At 39.4% G+C, this 15,975-nt stretch overlaps 1 protein-coding gene across 1 annotated transcript in view; it reads left to right on the top strand.

Moving 5' to 3' along the window:
• The window catches only part of CDK6 (cyclin dependent kinase 6), a 127,586-nt gene that overhangs the window by 24,758 nt on the left and 86,853 nt on the right, over positions 1–15,975 (top strand). The window contains exon 3 of the mRNA XM_009641816.2: positions 4,802–4,937. Coding sequence (XP_009640111.1) covers positions 4,802–4,937 — 136 coding nt within the window. The remainder of the gene's footprint in view (positions 1–4,801; positions 4,938–15,975) is intronic.

Below are 15,975 nucleotides of genomic sequence, written 5' to 3'. Positions count from 1 at the left end.
GTTCAGAGTGTGAAGCTCTATTTCCTGTTTTGCTACATGGGACATGGTTCTCGTAACGCCCATGTTCCACTCCATTTGCCCAGCTATTGGCTTCTTCATCAGAAATACGACTGTTGGTACGATACATTGGATATATGTGATTCCAGATGGAGACTGGTTTCTGTTAGCAGAGTCTTTTCCTCTTCAAAAGCAAGAAAGGAGAAGGTGGCTAATGTTAAAAGTAGGGGGGGAAACTGTCTTGTTCAAGGAGTTGAGGTGAACAGGACCTGCTGCTGAGTGGCTTCCAGAGAACAGAAGAGTCTAAGGCTGCTGCTGAAGTTTGGACTCAAAGGTTGCCTCCCTGTCATTCTTCAATGCTTCTAGGTATGAGACGCTGAAATGTTCTGTGCCCTTGAAAATTGGACTCACAGGATTAACCTGAGCCAAAGGCAGTGAAAGCAGAAGCAATTTAGGCCCCCTCCCTGCACCCCCCCACTCCCCCACTCCCCATTTGTCAATAAACCTCAGTCACGACCTGTAATAGTCTCGGTATCCCAATTTTGTGATGTTTAGGTAAACACTGTCAATCATACATAAATTCTGTGCTGATTTTCTGTCATGTGGATAAATACCTTTCAGAATTAGATTGAGACCACCAAATTCTCTCCATCTGAGTCTTTGTCCAGACTTCCGAAACCTTAAAACTGTAACATATTACTATGCCACTACTTACCACACCACAGTCGTCTCAAACATTTCCCCCACTCATAAGTCAACGGGTCCAGTTCCCTTTCTCTGTCATGTGTAAGTTAGGAAGACTTTGTTCCCAAGAAAATTAAAGTAAATCGATGTTACTGAAAAACTTTAAAGGGTAAGGAATGTGCTTTTGTTCAGTGCTGTGAGTGACCAGCAAAGTAAAGGGACATGTGTTCATGTTGGATTAGTCCTATGACAATAAAAATAACAATAAGCCTTTGGATATGTTGGCAGCAAGTATCTAATTCTTTGGTCTGCCCTTTGACTATGATCTGGCTAATTTTCCAGATGTACTTACTCATCTGTTTGACAAAAAGGCCAAGAACTGATGTCCTACAGTTTTTCAGGTCTTACAGTCAGATCTGGTTTTTGGTATTTGGGTTGATGGGCTTGATCTCCATTTGTTCCAGAAAAAAAAGCGTTTATTCTGCTTGAAAGTGGGTGATTTTATAACAGTTCTTAAAGCATCTCAAAAGCAAGTCCAGTAACATTTAAGGACCTTCTAGAAGCAGTTACCAAATTAGTACCAGTCAGTAGACGCAATAGTTTTCAAAAGAATTGGCATAACTGAGTCTTTTCTTATAAAAGCATTAAGCATTCATATTGTATATTGTAAAATGAAGATGAACTGAAGTTGCATTTGTCATATTACATGTTGTGAGAAGCTGTGGAGACTTCAAGACACATCATCTAGTTTTCTGCATGCAAAAAAATTAAGGTATTTTTGTAGGAAGGCAAGTATTCTGCTGGATTATAGTAAGGCACTAGACACATAAAATAAGACAGACACATAGATTTTTAGCTGATAAGCTTTTTTTACTTTAGTACAATTAACGTGAAAAAACGTCTGCATTAAAACACAGGTACGCCGTAAGTGCCTGTTCAACAATGTTCCAGTTCAGATCGGCACATCAGGCAGTGCATGAATCCCAGCCAAACATCTTGTTAAATACTTGCAGGATTTCCCATAGCGGATCTTACTTTAATCAAATAATTCAAACGTTTCTTTTGTAAGTACAATAGAAGGGCAGGACTTGTGTTTACAAAGTATTCAGTATGGAAATCCTGTATTAATTGAGGTACATTTACTTCACTTAGGGCAGTGTCCACATAGTAACTCTTTAAATAAAAGGCCTTTTTGCTGTTGCCTGTTCCAGAGAGGCAATCACATGCAAAACTAACCCGTCACGTACAGAAAGTTATGAGGAAATGGCTTAAGAGATGTGTGCTGTAGACAACAGAGATGTTCCTAGCTAAAGAAGACAACTTTATGGATGATTTTCTCACAGTGGATGTAAAAGAATATAATGTATTAAAAGAAGTTTTATCCCTATGGAAACTACTAGATAAAGAGGCTGTGTCTTTCTAAATGTATTTCCAGAATGATTAGCATGGGCAATGCCAGATGTTGCCTTTTGTAATATCACGGATTCATATAAGCTGTGCTGTAAATTATGGTCTTTCTAAGGCAGCAGCTGTGTTTTCTGTGAGTAAACACAATACGCTTCCACCCAGCCCCGTGCAGGATCTGGAGGTTTTATTATTAACTGTAAAGCATTTAGAATTTCACATAAAGGGTGTATGAAAAGAAAGATAATATTATTACTCAGTGATAATATTATTACTCAGTAATAGGTGACTAGAATTGCGTTCCTCTGAGTTCCTTATTTTGCTGTGCCAGAAAATGCCAGAATCAAAATAAGCCACGTACAGAAGAATTAAAGAGAGAATCAGCATTTGCCTCCACAGTGAGTTGGAGATTACACGTTGCTTCTATATTCTATACAGTGAAATCTTTTTTCTCTTTTTTCATGAATTATAATTCTGCTATAGTTGAAAAGATTATTTTGCCAGTGTATAAAATACCTGGCAAAAAAAAGGTGTTTTAGAACATTTTTAGGTAAATGTAGGTCAGCACAAAGGAATCATACAGTTGGAAATATTTTCCAGTGTTTATGTTCAGATGTTCAGACCTGCCTGGCTCCTCTCTATTTGCATGTGTTGGGGTTATAGGCAGTCCTGCTACATTCCACATTGATTTATATAAATATATTGCAGATTATTAACCTTGAGCCAAATACCAATAAATTTCACTTTTTAGAAAGGTTTGTGACTTTTCACAAAACTGATTTACTGTGTACAAGACATCATCTGTGTACGCCCCATTAAGGGAATCATAAAGAGAACAGTATTTGTCTTTATGAGAAATGTGCCGAGATATTTGCTGTTTCAGTCACTATGTTACCATAATAATTTAATTCATATTTGTTTCTGTGATGATTACAGATTAAGTGCAGATTAGTCTTCTAGTAGAGGTAGGGTGACAGTCTCTCCGTATTCTGTAACTCCGGTTCCCAAATTATTACTCACTGAAAAGCTTCTTTAAGTTAGAAGGAATGTGCATGCATCCATTTTCAAAACATGGTGGCTAATAAACAATCTTTAAGTGTCTGACCAAAGATGATTTAGGAAACTCTGTTAAGAGGGACCATGGCCTTCACATGTTGAATCTATATCATCTCAAGTGAAACGTTCTGCTCTCCTAAGCCTGGATTGCAGTCTTCACAGAGACTTGTGCCAATTCTTATCCGCCCTTCTCTTGTGAAATATTTTGAGATTTAAGGTAAGAAGTAAAAACTCAGTACAAATTGTTTTCCTAGTCTGTTTGTCAGATGTCTTCTTTGAAAAGCAGTGACCCCCAAGGCTTTGTGCGTGATCCGTTGTCTACAGATCCTGTGTATAAAGCCTTTAGTCCTAGGACAAACAACAAAAATATTACTTGGCAGTGTTATCAGAAATCCTGCACTTTGCACAAAGTGAGGAAGCAGTTTTTCTAACCAAGAGGAAGAAAGATACATGTAATAAAACAACATAACTGCTATGATGTTGACCAAAATAAGCAGTAGGATCAACACTGCTTTGGTCTGTTGTCAATGTCAGGTTCTTCTGTTTAACTTTATAGACTTTTTTCTCAATAACTGTATTCCTACATTTTTTAAATCTACTGTCACCTCATAGAAGTAGTGATAGATTTTCTGCCTTGCTTTGGAGAGAAAGGCAATATGATCCGTACAATTTAAAACTAAATGAATAAACACATGAATAAAGTATGTGAGCAGGGAACAAGCGTCCTTCCACCTGTAAGATGGTTTCCTATTGTGATTTTGTAGAAGTGGGACTTGAGGAAGGATAGCAAAAGTCACTGGTATGAGTATAGGTGTGAAGCATAGAAGGACAGGCGGATGTTTGTGAGAAAGATAAAACAGTGATTAAAGGTGGTACAGTAGATGAAGTGGAGAAGAGGATAGAAATCCTAATTAATAAGAGAAAACAATAGAAAATAGAGTAATCAGATAGGAATGTGACATTATGAAGAGCTTTGCAAATTAGTTTGAATTTGATGTTGTGCAACAAGGTGAAATGATAAAGATGTTTCAGTAAAAGAATGACAGAAAGTGATGAGAGAAGAAAGCTTAGTAGGGGCATCTTGTGCACAGAGCTTTTTTCCAGACTCTGTCCTGACTCTGAAGGTATTCTTTGCGTCCAGGAACTTGCAAGAGTAATCAGCAAAAACATTCTCTTTCTGCCAAAGGCGATTTAATTATAAAGCTGTGTAATGATGAACATGGGAGTTATGGGGGAAGAAACTGAAAGTGCATGCAAACACCCTGTATATTTTTTCTCAAAAATATCTCTCGCCATTTTTTTTTAAATGACTGTAAGTGCTGCAGCATAGAGTGTGGATAAATATCAAGTCATTTTCTGTATTAACTCTGGTTGCTCTGTCCAAAAAATATTTTATTTTCACGTGATTATTTTACTTTGAACAGCTGATGAATTCTTAATCCTATCTCAGAATCCACACGTGAAAGAGAGAGATGATATTATTGATGTATCAGTAGTTATCTGATGAATCAAGAGCTCAAAGATTGCTCTATCCTTGGAAAGCTCTTTTTTCCGTTCTATATACTGTAAGAAATTTAAATAGATGTGTATGAGCTGCAAGGTATGTCTATCTGTACTGGTTCCTGTATGCTTACCTCCTCTTTTCTTTTCCTCCTCTCAGACTGTTTGATGTGTGCACCGTGTCACGAACAGACAGAGAGACCAAGTTAACATTAGTGTTTGAACACGTGGATCAAGACTTGACTACTTACTTGGATAAAGTTCCAGAGCCTGGAGTGCCTACTGAAACTATAAAGGTATTTAAGAAGAAGTATTTTGGATATTATTTCAGAAAATATTAGATAGGAACGGCAAAGAGATAAATCACAAAGATAAACTGCATCTTGATTCCATAGGATTTTGTTATATCAAAATTGAGTAATGCTCAGCTTGGGACATGAATTGCAGCACAAAGATCTGTATTCACTAACAGATGTAATCTCTTTGTGGAAATCTCTTTGTTGCACTTGGGGTTTTTTTCTTCTTTAGATTTATAAATCCCCTGAATCTCTACTGTTTTACCAAATGTAGCATTCCAAATCATTAAGAATGACCTTTGCTTGCAGCTGTAGGCAGATGATTCCATTATTGCTCAGTCCACGACTGCTTGAAACTTCCCTAGAAGGTGTCTGGTAGAGTGCTGGATATTCTTAGAATGGGTAAAATAAATCCTGTGCTCCTATCACCTTCCTTTTGCCCTTTATTTCCCCAAGAGACTCCTTTTGTTTCATGTCCCTCTTGCCAGAAAGGTTTCTATATGTTCCAAGAGCAGGAAATGTTCACTATGGACCTGCGGTGAGCTCTGCAGGGGATGGGGAAGGGAAGGGGATAGCCATGACCAGTGTTGTAGAAGCTAGGAAGGCTCTGGGTAACTGGAAAGATGGTGATGAAGTTTTCCCATTGTATCATCTCATATTCTGCATCTGTAAGGGAGGACCTCTTCCCAGGATAGGACGTGCTTGCGTTATTGGTAGTAAAATATGTATACCAACGCCTCTTCTCTCCTGGGAATTTCACAGCGAAGTGCTACATTGAGGATCATAGCTTGAAATGTTTGACAAAATGTTTACACCTGGGAAGAGAAGCAAAGGGATTGATTTTCCTACATCTTGACTGTGTCTTTTTAGCATTTCTTTTGATTTTTCTTTTTTCATGAGGAGAAATAATTTATGCTTTCAGAGGCGGATTATGTTGCATTTGTATAAGTACTTTCTGGAAGTATGTTGTGTCATCTTAGTCTAGCAAAAGTCCTGAGGGAGGAAAGGAAAACATGAAACCTATCTGAAATTTATTTATTTTAATATTTTTTTTGTTAACAGCTTCAAATTTAGGAGTTGTTTGATCTTTCGGTATAAAATTAGACATAAAACTGATAAAGATCTTTTCACTTGTATCAAAGTCACAAATGTATAACATCAGTCAGTTCCAGCAGCCATGTTTTTTAAGCAACCTTAGTAGAGAAAATAAAATGTAAAAAAATTAATTCAGCTTTGATTCAGTCCCAGCAGAAGACTGGATTGTACTTCTTGCATTTGAAGGACTCTTTTGTCACAATGCTTTTAGGGTTCTACTTCCTTCTAGGGCTTTGAAGCTACCTAAGGGAACTGTATTTCAATGTAATTAACATTGTGAAAACAACTTACAAGGTGACTGATGTATTATCTAACTAAATATATTGAAATGGATGGGAACTGAATGACCAAGCCTCTGAAATCTCAGTTTGAAATACATTTCGAGCTATGTTTCATTTAAAGCAAATATAAGAGGTGAGCATTGGACTAAAACATTTGTGATTTTCTAAAAGCCTGTTCTGAATTGGCACTAGTAGACCATAATACGTGTGTATGAACGTACACTTCATGGAGGTTATGTACTGGTGAAGGAAATTGTTGGCTTTACTTTTGAAAAGTACTGTTCTGCGTGTGTGGTTTACTAGTTCAACCTAGTTGATACATCTGATAACTTGGCACAATAAAAGAGAAAAATCTAGCCACACAGCAACAAGGAGGAGCAATTCTCGTCTTTCATGTACAGTGCAAGTTCCACTGCAGCCAGTGAAATTAGTAATGTAAAATTCAGCTTGTGGTACGGACAGCTCTTTTCGAATGGCTGAGGAAAAATGTAGAATTGCTGTTTACTCGGTCATTGCTGTTGATTTCAACATTTGCACAGTAGCTGATCTGTTATTTCTTGAATTCTGCTTGGCACAGAAAAAGAGAGAGATTCCATTAACTTAAGTTGCACCCTGTTGCTTCACTATTTATGTGAAAACACCCAGTTTATGGAGATAGATACTTTTGCTGATAGTCAGGGCTGATCACATGAGGGAGGGTCTCAAGCCTTATTCCTAATGCATTTCGATACCTTTCTAATGATGCAGACTTTATGGATATTCCTGGTAGAAACTGAAGCAAAGCATAGTTCTCCTGACTGCAGGGAAATAGCTCCATTTTGCAGCAACTGAGCATTTAACCCAGAGCACATACATCGTTAAATGACTAATCTGACTTTTTATAGTTTGGCTTTTGAGGTTAATATGGATTTGTACTTCATTTATTTTCCAGAATTGCAGACAGTTTGTGTGGAGCATTTCCCCTCAGCACTAGCACAGTACAAAACAACTGCCAGTATTGTAAGACCATCTGTTAAATTCGGCATGTGTCAGCCACACAGAGGTGCCAAATGAGCCAAGGGAGCTCTGGGCAGCTTGAAGTTGAAGGATCTAATACACCTCTTTGGCACCATGGTGTAAGCTCAACAGTTGTTAGTGGAACTTGAATGACATAAAATTACTATGAGAGAAGTATCAGCCCCCAAAGATCTTTTTCTGTGTGAATTAACTACAATCATTACATACCATTTGGGGGAGGGAGACCCAGCTTTTGCTGGTTTGGGGCATGTTGGGGTTTTTAGTTACCAACTGTCAAGGGATAGAAGTGACACTGGTACCATTTTAAGAATTTCCTTTATGTTTAGCAGATAGGAGTCAGACTGTAGCAGTCCAGAGGAACTAACTATATCGATCACTTAAACACAGCTAAAGCTTTTGTCTTAATGCCTCTCAGCAATGCCTTTCTAATGTCTAAAGCCCTGCAGCTGGAGCCACCCCAGAGGCTATTTTAGGAACATGTCCACAGGTGCCCATAAAACGATAGAAGAGAGGCAGTTTCCCTTTGAGGCATTGCCTGGCAATGGGAGTGCTTACCCAGGATGCAGGGCACACGTGCTCACTTCCCTCCCTGTCGCCAGGAGCATGAATGCCGTAGTCCATTTCTGTGTCTATAGCTCTGGCTACTGGGTTCTAGGTTATTCTGGATAGAGGTATTTTAAATCTTTTCTGCTGAAGCACTTCCATTACTTTTTAATGGAGTATACTTTGGGCTAGAGGGATGGAGAACATGATGCCCAATACTCGTGGAGATGGCATTGGCCTTTGAAAGAGAACTATGTTCAAGCCCATAATCTAATTAATATCTCTTTGTAACTACTGGATTATGGTCCTTCTTGCCCTTGCTGGCTTCCTCTGTCAGACCTGATTAACACAGTTCCATACAGGCTCAATCAGAATCAGCAGTGACAACATCTTCCTTCTTTCCTCTCTACCCATCGTCTCCTCCCTTCTTTTCTTTCTGGGATACTCTTTAACTGTAGGGCAGTTTATGTGGAAATGGAAGGTATGAGTTCAGTTTCCTTAGGACATAGCTGTTAGTCATGCACAGGTCTTTGGTAATGCTAATGGTGTTAGCAGTTGAGCCTCTGAGACACTTGGCTCATTAGCAACTTTTGTTAGTTGACATAAGTTTAGTGGAAATGGGAATGATGCATCACTGCCACAGAAAGATTTAAAAAAAAATAGTTAACAGGCCACCAAACATTTTGATGTGATGCTTGTGAGATTGGGATGGACTTTTTGTTTCTAAAGGATTTGGATATGGATATGGTTGTTATAACACTAATTACATTTTTAGTATGGAAATCATGTGCATGCAAACAAGTTGATTTTTACTGATTTCAGCTACTGTGATGTATATAACAATATTTAGCTTTAAATGAATATATGCCTGCGATGGCTTGGTATATAGAGCTGTAAATGAAGTGGTTTAGGCATGGCTCTTTGGAGTTCCCTCCAGTCATCATGTTCTGCTGGGCCAAGGGGTCTGTAAGAATGGGAAGGGACAACAAACTGTTACCAAGGTTCTTTAATTTTAGTAATGAACAAGTTAACTTCGTGAGGTAATGTCATTATAAGTAAACTTGTGGCTTCTTGCAATAGTTTTCTTACAGCTGAGCAGAACTTAGCCTACGCAAGCTACACATGCTAACTGGGCTGTGCCCCTTTCAATCTGACAGTCAGCAGAGGAGGGAACAGAACAAAGGACTCCAGTATAGCAGGTGCTGTGGGATGTTAGAAGAGCTGGGAATGTCCTGTCTGCCCAGGTCTGTAGTCTGTGGATCTTCATGGTGTGCCCCCCAGCCAAATCACAGAGAGAAGAGGGTTTAAGTTACATCCTTTTCTCTGGTGTTTCCTGATTCTTCACTCATGTGAATGGCTTCTGTGGCTTTTATTCTGTATCTCCTTTGCATAGGAAGCCTAGATCTCCATCAGATTCGGGGATCCAGATTTTGCTATTTAGATGCCTAAAATTCAGAAAGCACAGCAGTGAACCTATTTTCCTTTTGTGGATTTATCTGATAGTAGCCCAAAAATTGAATTTTAAAATATTACCCCCGGTCCTAGAATAAATGTTGCTGTTGCATCCCTCTGCATTTCCTGTAACTTACATTACCTGCTATCAAGCCAGGCAGACCGATCACATCTTTGCAAGACTCTTAGGAAATTAATATGAAGATGCTGCTTCTCAGAAAGCAAACCAGTGTTCAGTGTTGTGAGGTGAGTCATCAGCCATCTGCCATGGTTTTACCTACTCGGTCGATCACGTATGAGATGTGGAGCAGATGTCACACAATCACGCAGTTCTGAAAACAACGCAAGATATTCCAGGAAAACAGATTTGCCAGTACTGAGAGTCTTCAGAGTGTGGCTGTATTTAACAACATCAAAGTTAAGAGTCACTAAAAAAAGAGCCTACTCAAATTAATAAGAAAGGTTCTAAGAGAAGAGGTGTTACTAACATTTTCCTGTCAGTACTTTTGTGGTAAAGAAAGAAGCAAAGCTTAGTGAGGAATTTAGAGTCCACAAATAATGGACCAGGTCCCCAGCTGATACTAAGAGGTGTAAAACCATTAGCTTCAGTGAAATGATGCCCATTTACAGCTGCTAAGGATCTCATTCTTTGTGGCCTATTTTGCAATAAATTTTGTTCTGAATCTGTATTATGAATTAAAGAAGAGCTGCCACTATAAATAAATGAAAAACAAAAGGACTGAACTGATATATTATTGTGGAATAAATCTTTTCCTTTTTTCTCTGTTATCCTACTACATGGTGTTGGACTGCTGGAAGGGTGGCGGGAGAGAGAGCAGGTGCCCTGCACAGGTGTCAGCTCTGAAGGAACGAAACCTTAAAAAGAGGATATTCTTCAAAGGGTGGTGGTTCCCTCCATTGCAGTTGTTGTCATTTCTTTTCCATACTGTGCTGCCTGTAGAGACACAGCCGCATGTCCTGTGGTGCGGTGGTGCAGGTAGTGGTGTACGGTCTGACCAAGGGGCCAGGAGGAGTCGTGATTCGAATGAAGGGACTGCTGAGCACAGGATGCCACAAAATACAATGTTGTATCCGTACAGTTACTTCTTTAGCTTGGACCTTTTTACAGTCGGTGTACAGCCACTGATTTTAATTATGGTGGCGTTAAGTACCTCCAAAGCCCTACAATTTCCAAATTCAAATGCAAATGTTTTCAAACCGATGCTAACGTGTACTTGTTTTTTAGCAGTGCTGTAGCCCAGGACTGCCCAGACCTCCACTGCTTGCAAACTGAGAGCTCATAAAAATGTGAGGCACTCCAATAATTTTAAATCAGTCTGTCCTGACTAGAGTGATTTAAAACCGTTGGAGCGCTTCACATTTTTTCAGTTGTTCCAGTTTGGAAAGCAGTCAAGCAACACTGTAGCATAATGCATGAAAGCAAACTGCCTGAAATAATAATTTTAGTCTTTCAAAACAATGACACTGAATTAGAAATGTCGCTGTGAAGGGATGTCTATCAAGGACTCTCTAAATAGACATCTCAACCTACTTTTCTTTTACGGCCCAAAGTCTCAAGGCAGCAGGACAGTCCAGTAGGGCCCTAAGGGACACATCCTTTGAGAAGTCAGAAGGAAGCTATTGTTTTCAATAGATGGAGGGCCAGAAACCATCTTTATTCAGAAAGTCAAAGGGAATTAAGAAACTGAAGAGGTTCTGTATTGTGGGCAGGGATGGAGATTGAGCCTTTGGTAGAGCAGAATTTATGATCAAGTCATTGGAAAATTGCAGTATTACAAACACTGGAAGTGAAATGTTGCTATCAGCTCATTTAACTTCTCTTAATTCTGCAGAGCTGGATGTTGATGCGATGCAACAAAAAAGCTTAAGGATCCTACTGCTCTGAATTCCCTTGAGATGTTCTAGGATCATTAGTGACACTGGGTTTTTGCTATTGGAACGTCAATGTGGTAGCAATTGCTATGCGAAATGCTTTGATGATACTGAAAGAAAGGAAGGGAGCACGTGGTAGGAATAATGCTCAGGCAGGTGCACAGGTGGGGCTAGGCTGCCAGGCAGCATGTCAGAGACAGTGCCGTACTGTGCCGCAGCGAGCCCATCACAGTTCCTCCGAATGGGGAGTATTTCTGAGATGCTTTCCATCGTCTCGTGGTGGTGTTGTATAGTCACAACTTGCTCTGCATATCCTGCCTCAGTGATCAGCAGAAGTGTCGCTCATGTTTCCAGAGTCTTTCTCATCATCAAAGATGAGATGCCACAGTTAGAGCAATTAAGGGAAAGCTGTTGGAGCTCATGGTGCATGTAACACAGTGGCAGAACAATAGACTGAAATGTTTGGATTTATCCATGTTCTAAATTTTGCCTACAAGCCGTATGTTACTTTTGACAAGCAATTTGGAGGTCGGACAGCAGCAGATGTGAGATAAAGAGGAGACGTTCAAAGAGCCATTCTTGATTTTTATGGGGGCAGATAGGACTCACTTTCTTAATAGTAGTTTCTGCACTGGAAGGAAGTCAGGCCTCTATGCCTCTGCATACCCACAAAGCTGTACTTCACCCCAAAACAAGCACCCAGAGATGGGGAAGAAGAGACAGAATGACACAAATTGTGACAAGGTAGATATTTGGGAAACCTGGTCAACATATTTTTTTATGTTGAACTCAGCTGATCTGGGACAAGAAGCGTTGCAGCAGGATGCCTTTCCCATCTCGGCCAACCCAAGTTATTGTAGCTCAGATTCTCTATACTAGAATATTCACAAAGTGTCCATATTTATTCACAGCAAATATACAGCTGTAGTGTAAAATGATTCAGAAGTTGGCCACAGACAACTCATAGCTAATACACAATACTATAGTAATCAAATAAGTTATTTTTTATAAGACTTTTATCTATTCTGCCCCAAGATAAATTTAATACCCTTGCACTAGTGGTATGCACTGCCTTTATGCCAGTGAATAGGCAGGTTATTGTATCCCACAGTAAAAATTAATTTGAAGATTATTACTTTAGTGGCACACTGATTTAATCAAGGTAGGTTGCGTTTGTTTCTTTTCCTCTGTAACATGTATTTAGGTTCTGCCAGAGAACAAAGTCCCATACAAATGGATAGGGACGGATTTTTTTTTGTATTGGACGTTTTCATATGCAGAACTTAAAATTAGTTTTAAGAATTTTTAAATTATATATATATATGCATATAAACGCACATACTACTTATAATTGTAAAAGTTCTCTAACATACTTGCAGAAAAAATGTTGCAAGTGGGAGAAAGGGAAGCTTGATGATCATCACTCTACTGTCTATGAAGTTTATGGTCTCAAAATAGCTGTGGGCCAGAAGAGGCCAGAACAGGCAACTCAGGTGTTTAGAGAAGGGTCAAAAGTACAAGAATACAGAAGGGGTAGCACCAGTTCTCCTCCTGTGCCTAGGGAGCAGTTTGGTGTATACTGTCTTTACATGTATACACGTGAAGGCATACTACACATACACATACACTTGTGTATATATATACACACATGTATATCTGCTGATTCCCAGAGGCCATCCCATGGGCTTATGTTTCAGCACATCATCAGATGCAGCTGAGCTGGAATGAGGGCTGTTCCAGTCATAGGGAAGGATAAAAACGGGACCCAGCCGAGGCTGCGCCTCTCCCTCCTACTCAGTGTGTCAGATCAGAGGCCCATGGAGACCCCCCCACCCCCTGTCCCACCCGCCCCTGCAGGTACCAGAACGGGCATGGTTCTTCCCTGCTTCCCATCCTCTGGCCATCAGGGACAAAACTGCAGAGAAGGACCAGCCAGTGGCATCAGCCAGCTACACTCTGCTGCTGAAGCAACCAAAGCCAAAACCTCTGACATGCAGAGAGCTTCCAGTGGTTTCAATTCAAAGTTCTCTGCCTGTGCTAATCCCATTTTTTCCAGCCCTTCCTTCCTTCCATCCTTCCCTTCCACCTTCACTTTTTCACCTCACTTTCACTCTGTATTTACACTGTATAGCGCTCTTCTATTCTTTCCCTCCCTCCAGAACTTTTCTCTCCATCACTTTTCTTTCCATTTTGCTTATCCCCTCCTAACTGACTCTACTCCCATAAAAAAGTAATATCATGGAACTGTCACACTGTTTCTCCACCTGGGGTCTGTCTTGTCCATTTTATTTTGAGCTTTTAATGGAAGAGGCTGTGTGAAAACCCTTGACTGTATAGTGCCCACCATAACAGAGCCTCCTTTTTGGCTGGCCTTTGTACAATACCTTGTCAAACATGAGTCGTGATAATCAGATCCTACAACAGCATTATTTGTCTAAAACAGTGCTTCTCCTCTGCCCTGCTGTTTCCCCACCCCAGCCACCTCACACATTGACACAACTGCTTCCTTTATGTATCAGTGCTCTGTAATCAGCATATGGTTCATGTTACAGGTTACTCAGGTTTCAAAGTGAAATAAAATGAGCTTTCTTCCATTTTGAGAATATCCTTCTTTTTAAGGAGTCCAAACAAAGACTCACATTATTAGTAAGTTCGCAAGCAAAAAATTTAGAATGGAAACGTGAGTGAAATAACAGAAATACTGTTTGTTGTTTGCTCTTGGTGCAAGACCAAGGGAAAATATTTAGAAATTAAACTGATAAATTTACGTGTAGTTTTAATGAAGCAGACATGGTTTCGTAATATTTGCCAGTGTCGGTACTCCAGAGCACAACTATGGGTCAAATCCTTCTGTGGTGTAACTGTTGGCTTTGTAGGGTTCCTCCAGGGGCGAGTGTGGTGCAATGCTATTAGCATCAGTTAGCAAGCAGCCTTTCATTTGTTCTCATGAAAAGCCTGAACAGTTTGCAATTAAGAAAGAGCAAATTACAAAGGCTCAAGCTCCTAGATCAAATCTGTCCTTAATTTTTGGGTTAGAAGCCTTATCCAAAGACCCATAAACATGAGTACTTTAGGTTCTTCTTACTTCTGTGTTATCGTTACAGCTATACAGTACCATCACTTATGTCAGCATACATAAAACATTTAAACTCATGCTGGAATATATACCTGAACTTTCTGGTTCAACTTCAGACCTTAAAGGAGAAGCCCCAAAGGGAGCAGAGGCTCTGCTCCAGCAAAGCACTTAAGCATCTGCTTAATTTTATGTAAACAGATTGCTCCAGCTTCAGAAGTAAGGTTGAAAGACTGCGAATTAGAGGAGCTAACAGGGGAGAATCAGTTGTCATCCTGTACTCCTGACCTGAGGAATTCCAAGGTTGGACCAAAAAAGAATTGAAACCTTTGTTTCCGTAGTCTCAGATGAGTCATAAACAGGCATTTTGTGTGTGTTTAAATGCTTTGTCAAAGCGAGGAAGTAGTCTTCCCTCAAAACTTACGTGTAAGCGGTGTGCCTTTGGAACCAGACTCCTGACTGTTCACAGAAGTGTGTCATGGTTGGTCATTGCAGTAAACTGTCTCGGTAATGGAAAAGGGCTCCAGAGGATCAGAGGTTTGACGGACTGGTTTGTTTATTCCTTTTTTCATTAATATCATGACTGTTCTGGCCACAGAATTTATCCTGTTTGCCTTTGAAAATCATGACCCTTGAGAATACCCATTTGAAAGAAGAAGCTGTTTTTTACCATCGTGACCAACTCTTTAGAAGCCAGCACATTATATCTTTATTAATGTTGACCAGTGTCTTATACCATAAAGGGCCCATTGAAATTAGTGGCTTAATTGCAAAGAAGGTTACTGCTCAACAGTTTTCACTGTTGCTAAATATGTGACTTAACAAACAGCGCCATAAAAATTCTAAGTATTTCTAAAATGTCCCACTCCTTTGGTCTATGCAATAGGAAGCATTGCACTGTAACTTTAAAATGCCAAAAATAATCAAGAAGACATGTTAGCCATCTCTTAGGAGAGTTTCATTTCCAAGCTAATAAATTCAGCTGCTGAATTTCTGTCCTTTGTTTTAGGATGTGACAGTTCTGTTGCATAACTACAATTAAGGAATCTCAGAAGGCTCCAAAATGTTACAATATTCTGTGAATGCAAACGCAGAGGCACTTTTTGCTTAGTTTTACAGCAGGGAGGGGGCAATGGAATGGCAGCATGTTGCCTTTTTTTAACATCTAGTTTATGATTCATTCTAAAATATTCTTTCATTTGGAATTAACTTCAGATATTCCTGTTCTGACAAGCAGAGTAAATATTTTAGCAAGGACTTTTTAGAGAGAAATTTTGACAGTAACACACTCCTCCCTTAGTGTTACAAAGGAAATACTTGCTATCCAAACCCAGAGTCGGCATTTTAGTGGAAATGGTTCCAAAAGAATACGTAGGATGTTACAAATGTAAAATGCATTTAATGAAAGAGTATACAGATGTCTTTCATGTTTTTAAAATAAAAATGTCTAATTTGAGACTCGAGAAAGTCAACAGCGATCTCTGAGCCATATGCTTGCTATTACAATACTATGTTGTGTATAACTGTCATTCAGTGAGAAACAACACAGACCAAGAAGGAAAAGACATATAAAGCATGAAGTTAAAGGAGGAGAGACCATCTTACAAAGTCTTTTTTATTATGTTTTTGCCTTGATTAGAATATACCCTTTGCTTGCTTTTTGTTTGCTCACATAATTCCTGCT

This window comes from Egretta garzetta, unplaced genomic scaffold, assembly GCF_000687185.1.
Source record: "Egretta garzetta isolate BGI_Z169 unplaced genomic scaffold, ASM68718v1 scaffold30, whole genome shotgun sequence".
Lineage (NCBI taxonomy): Eukaryota > Metazoa > Chordata > Aves > Pelecaniformes > Ardeidae > Egretta > Egretta garzetta.
This window is presented reverse-complemented; position numbering and strand designations above follow the sequence as displayed.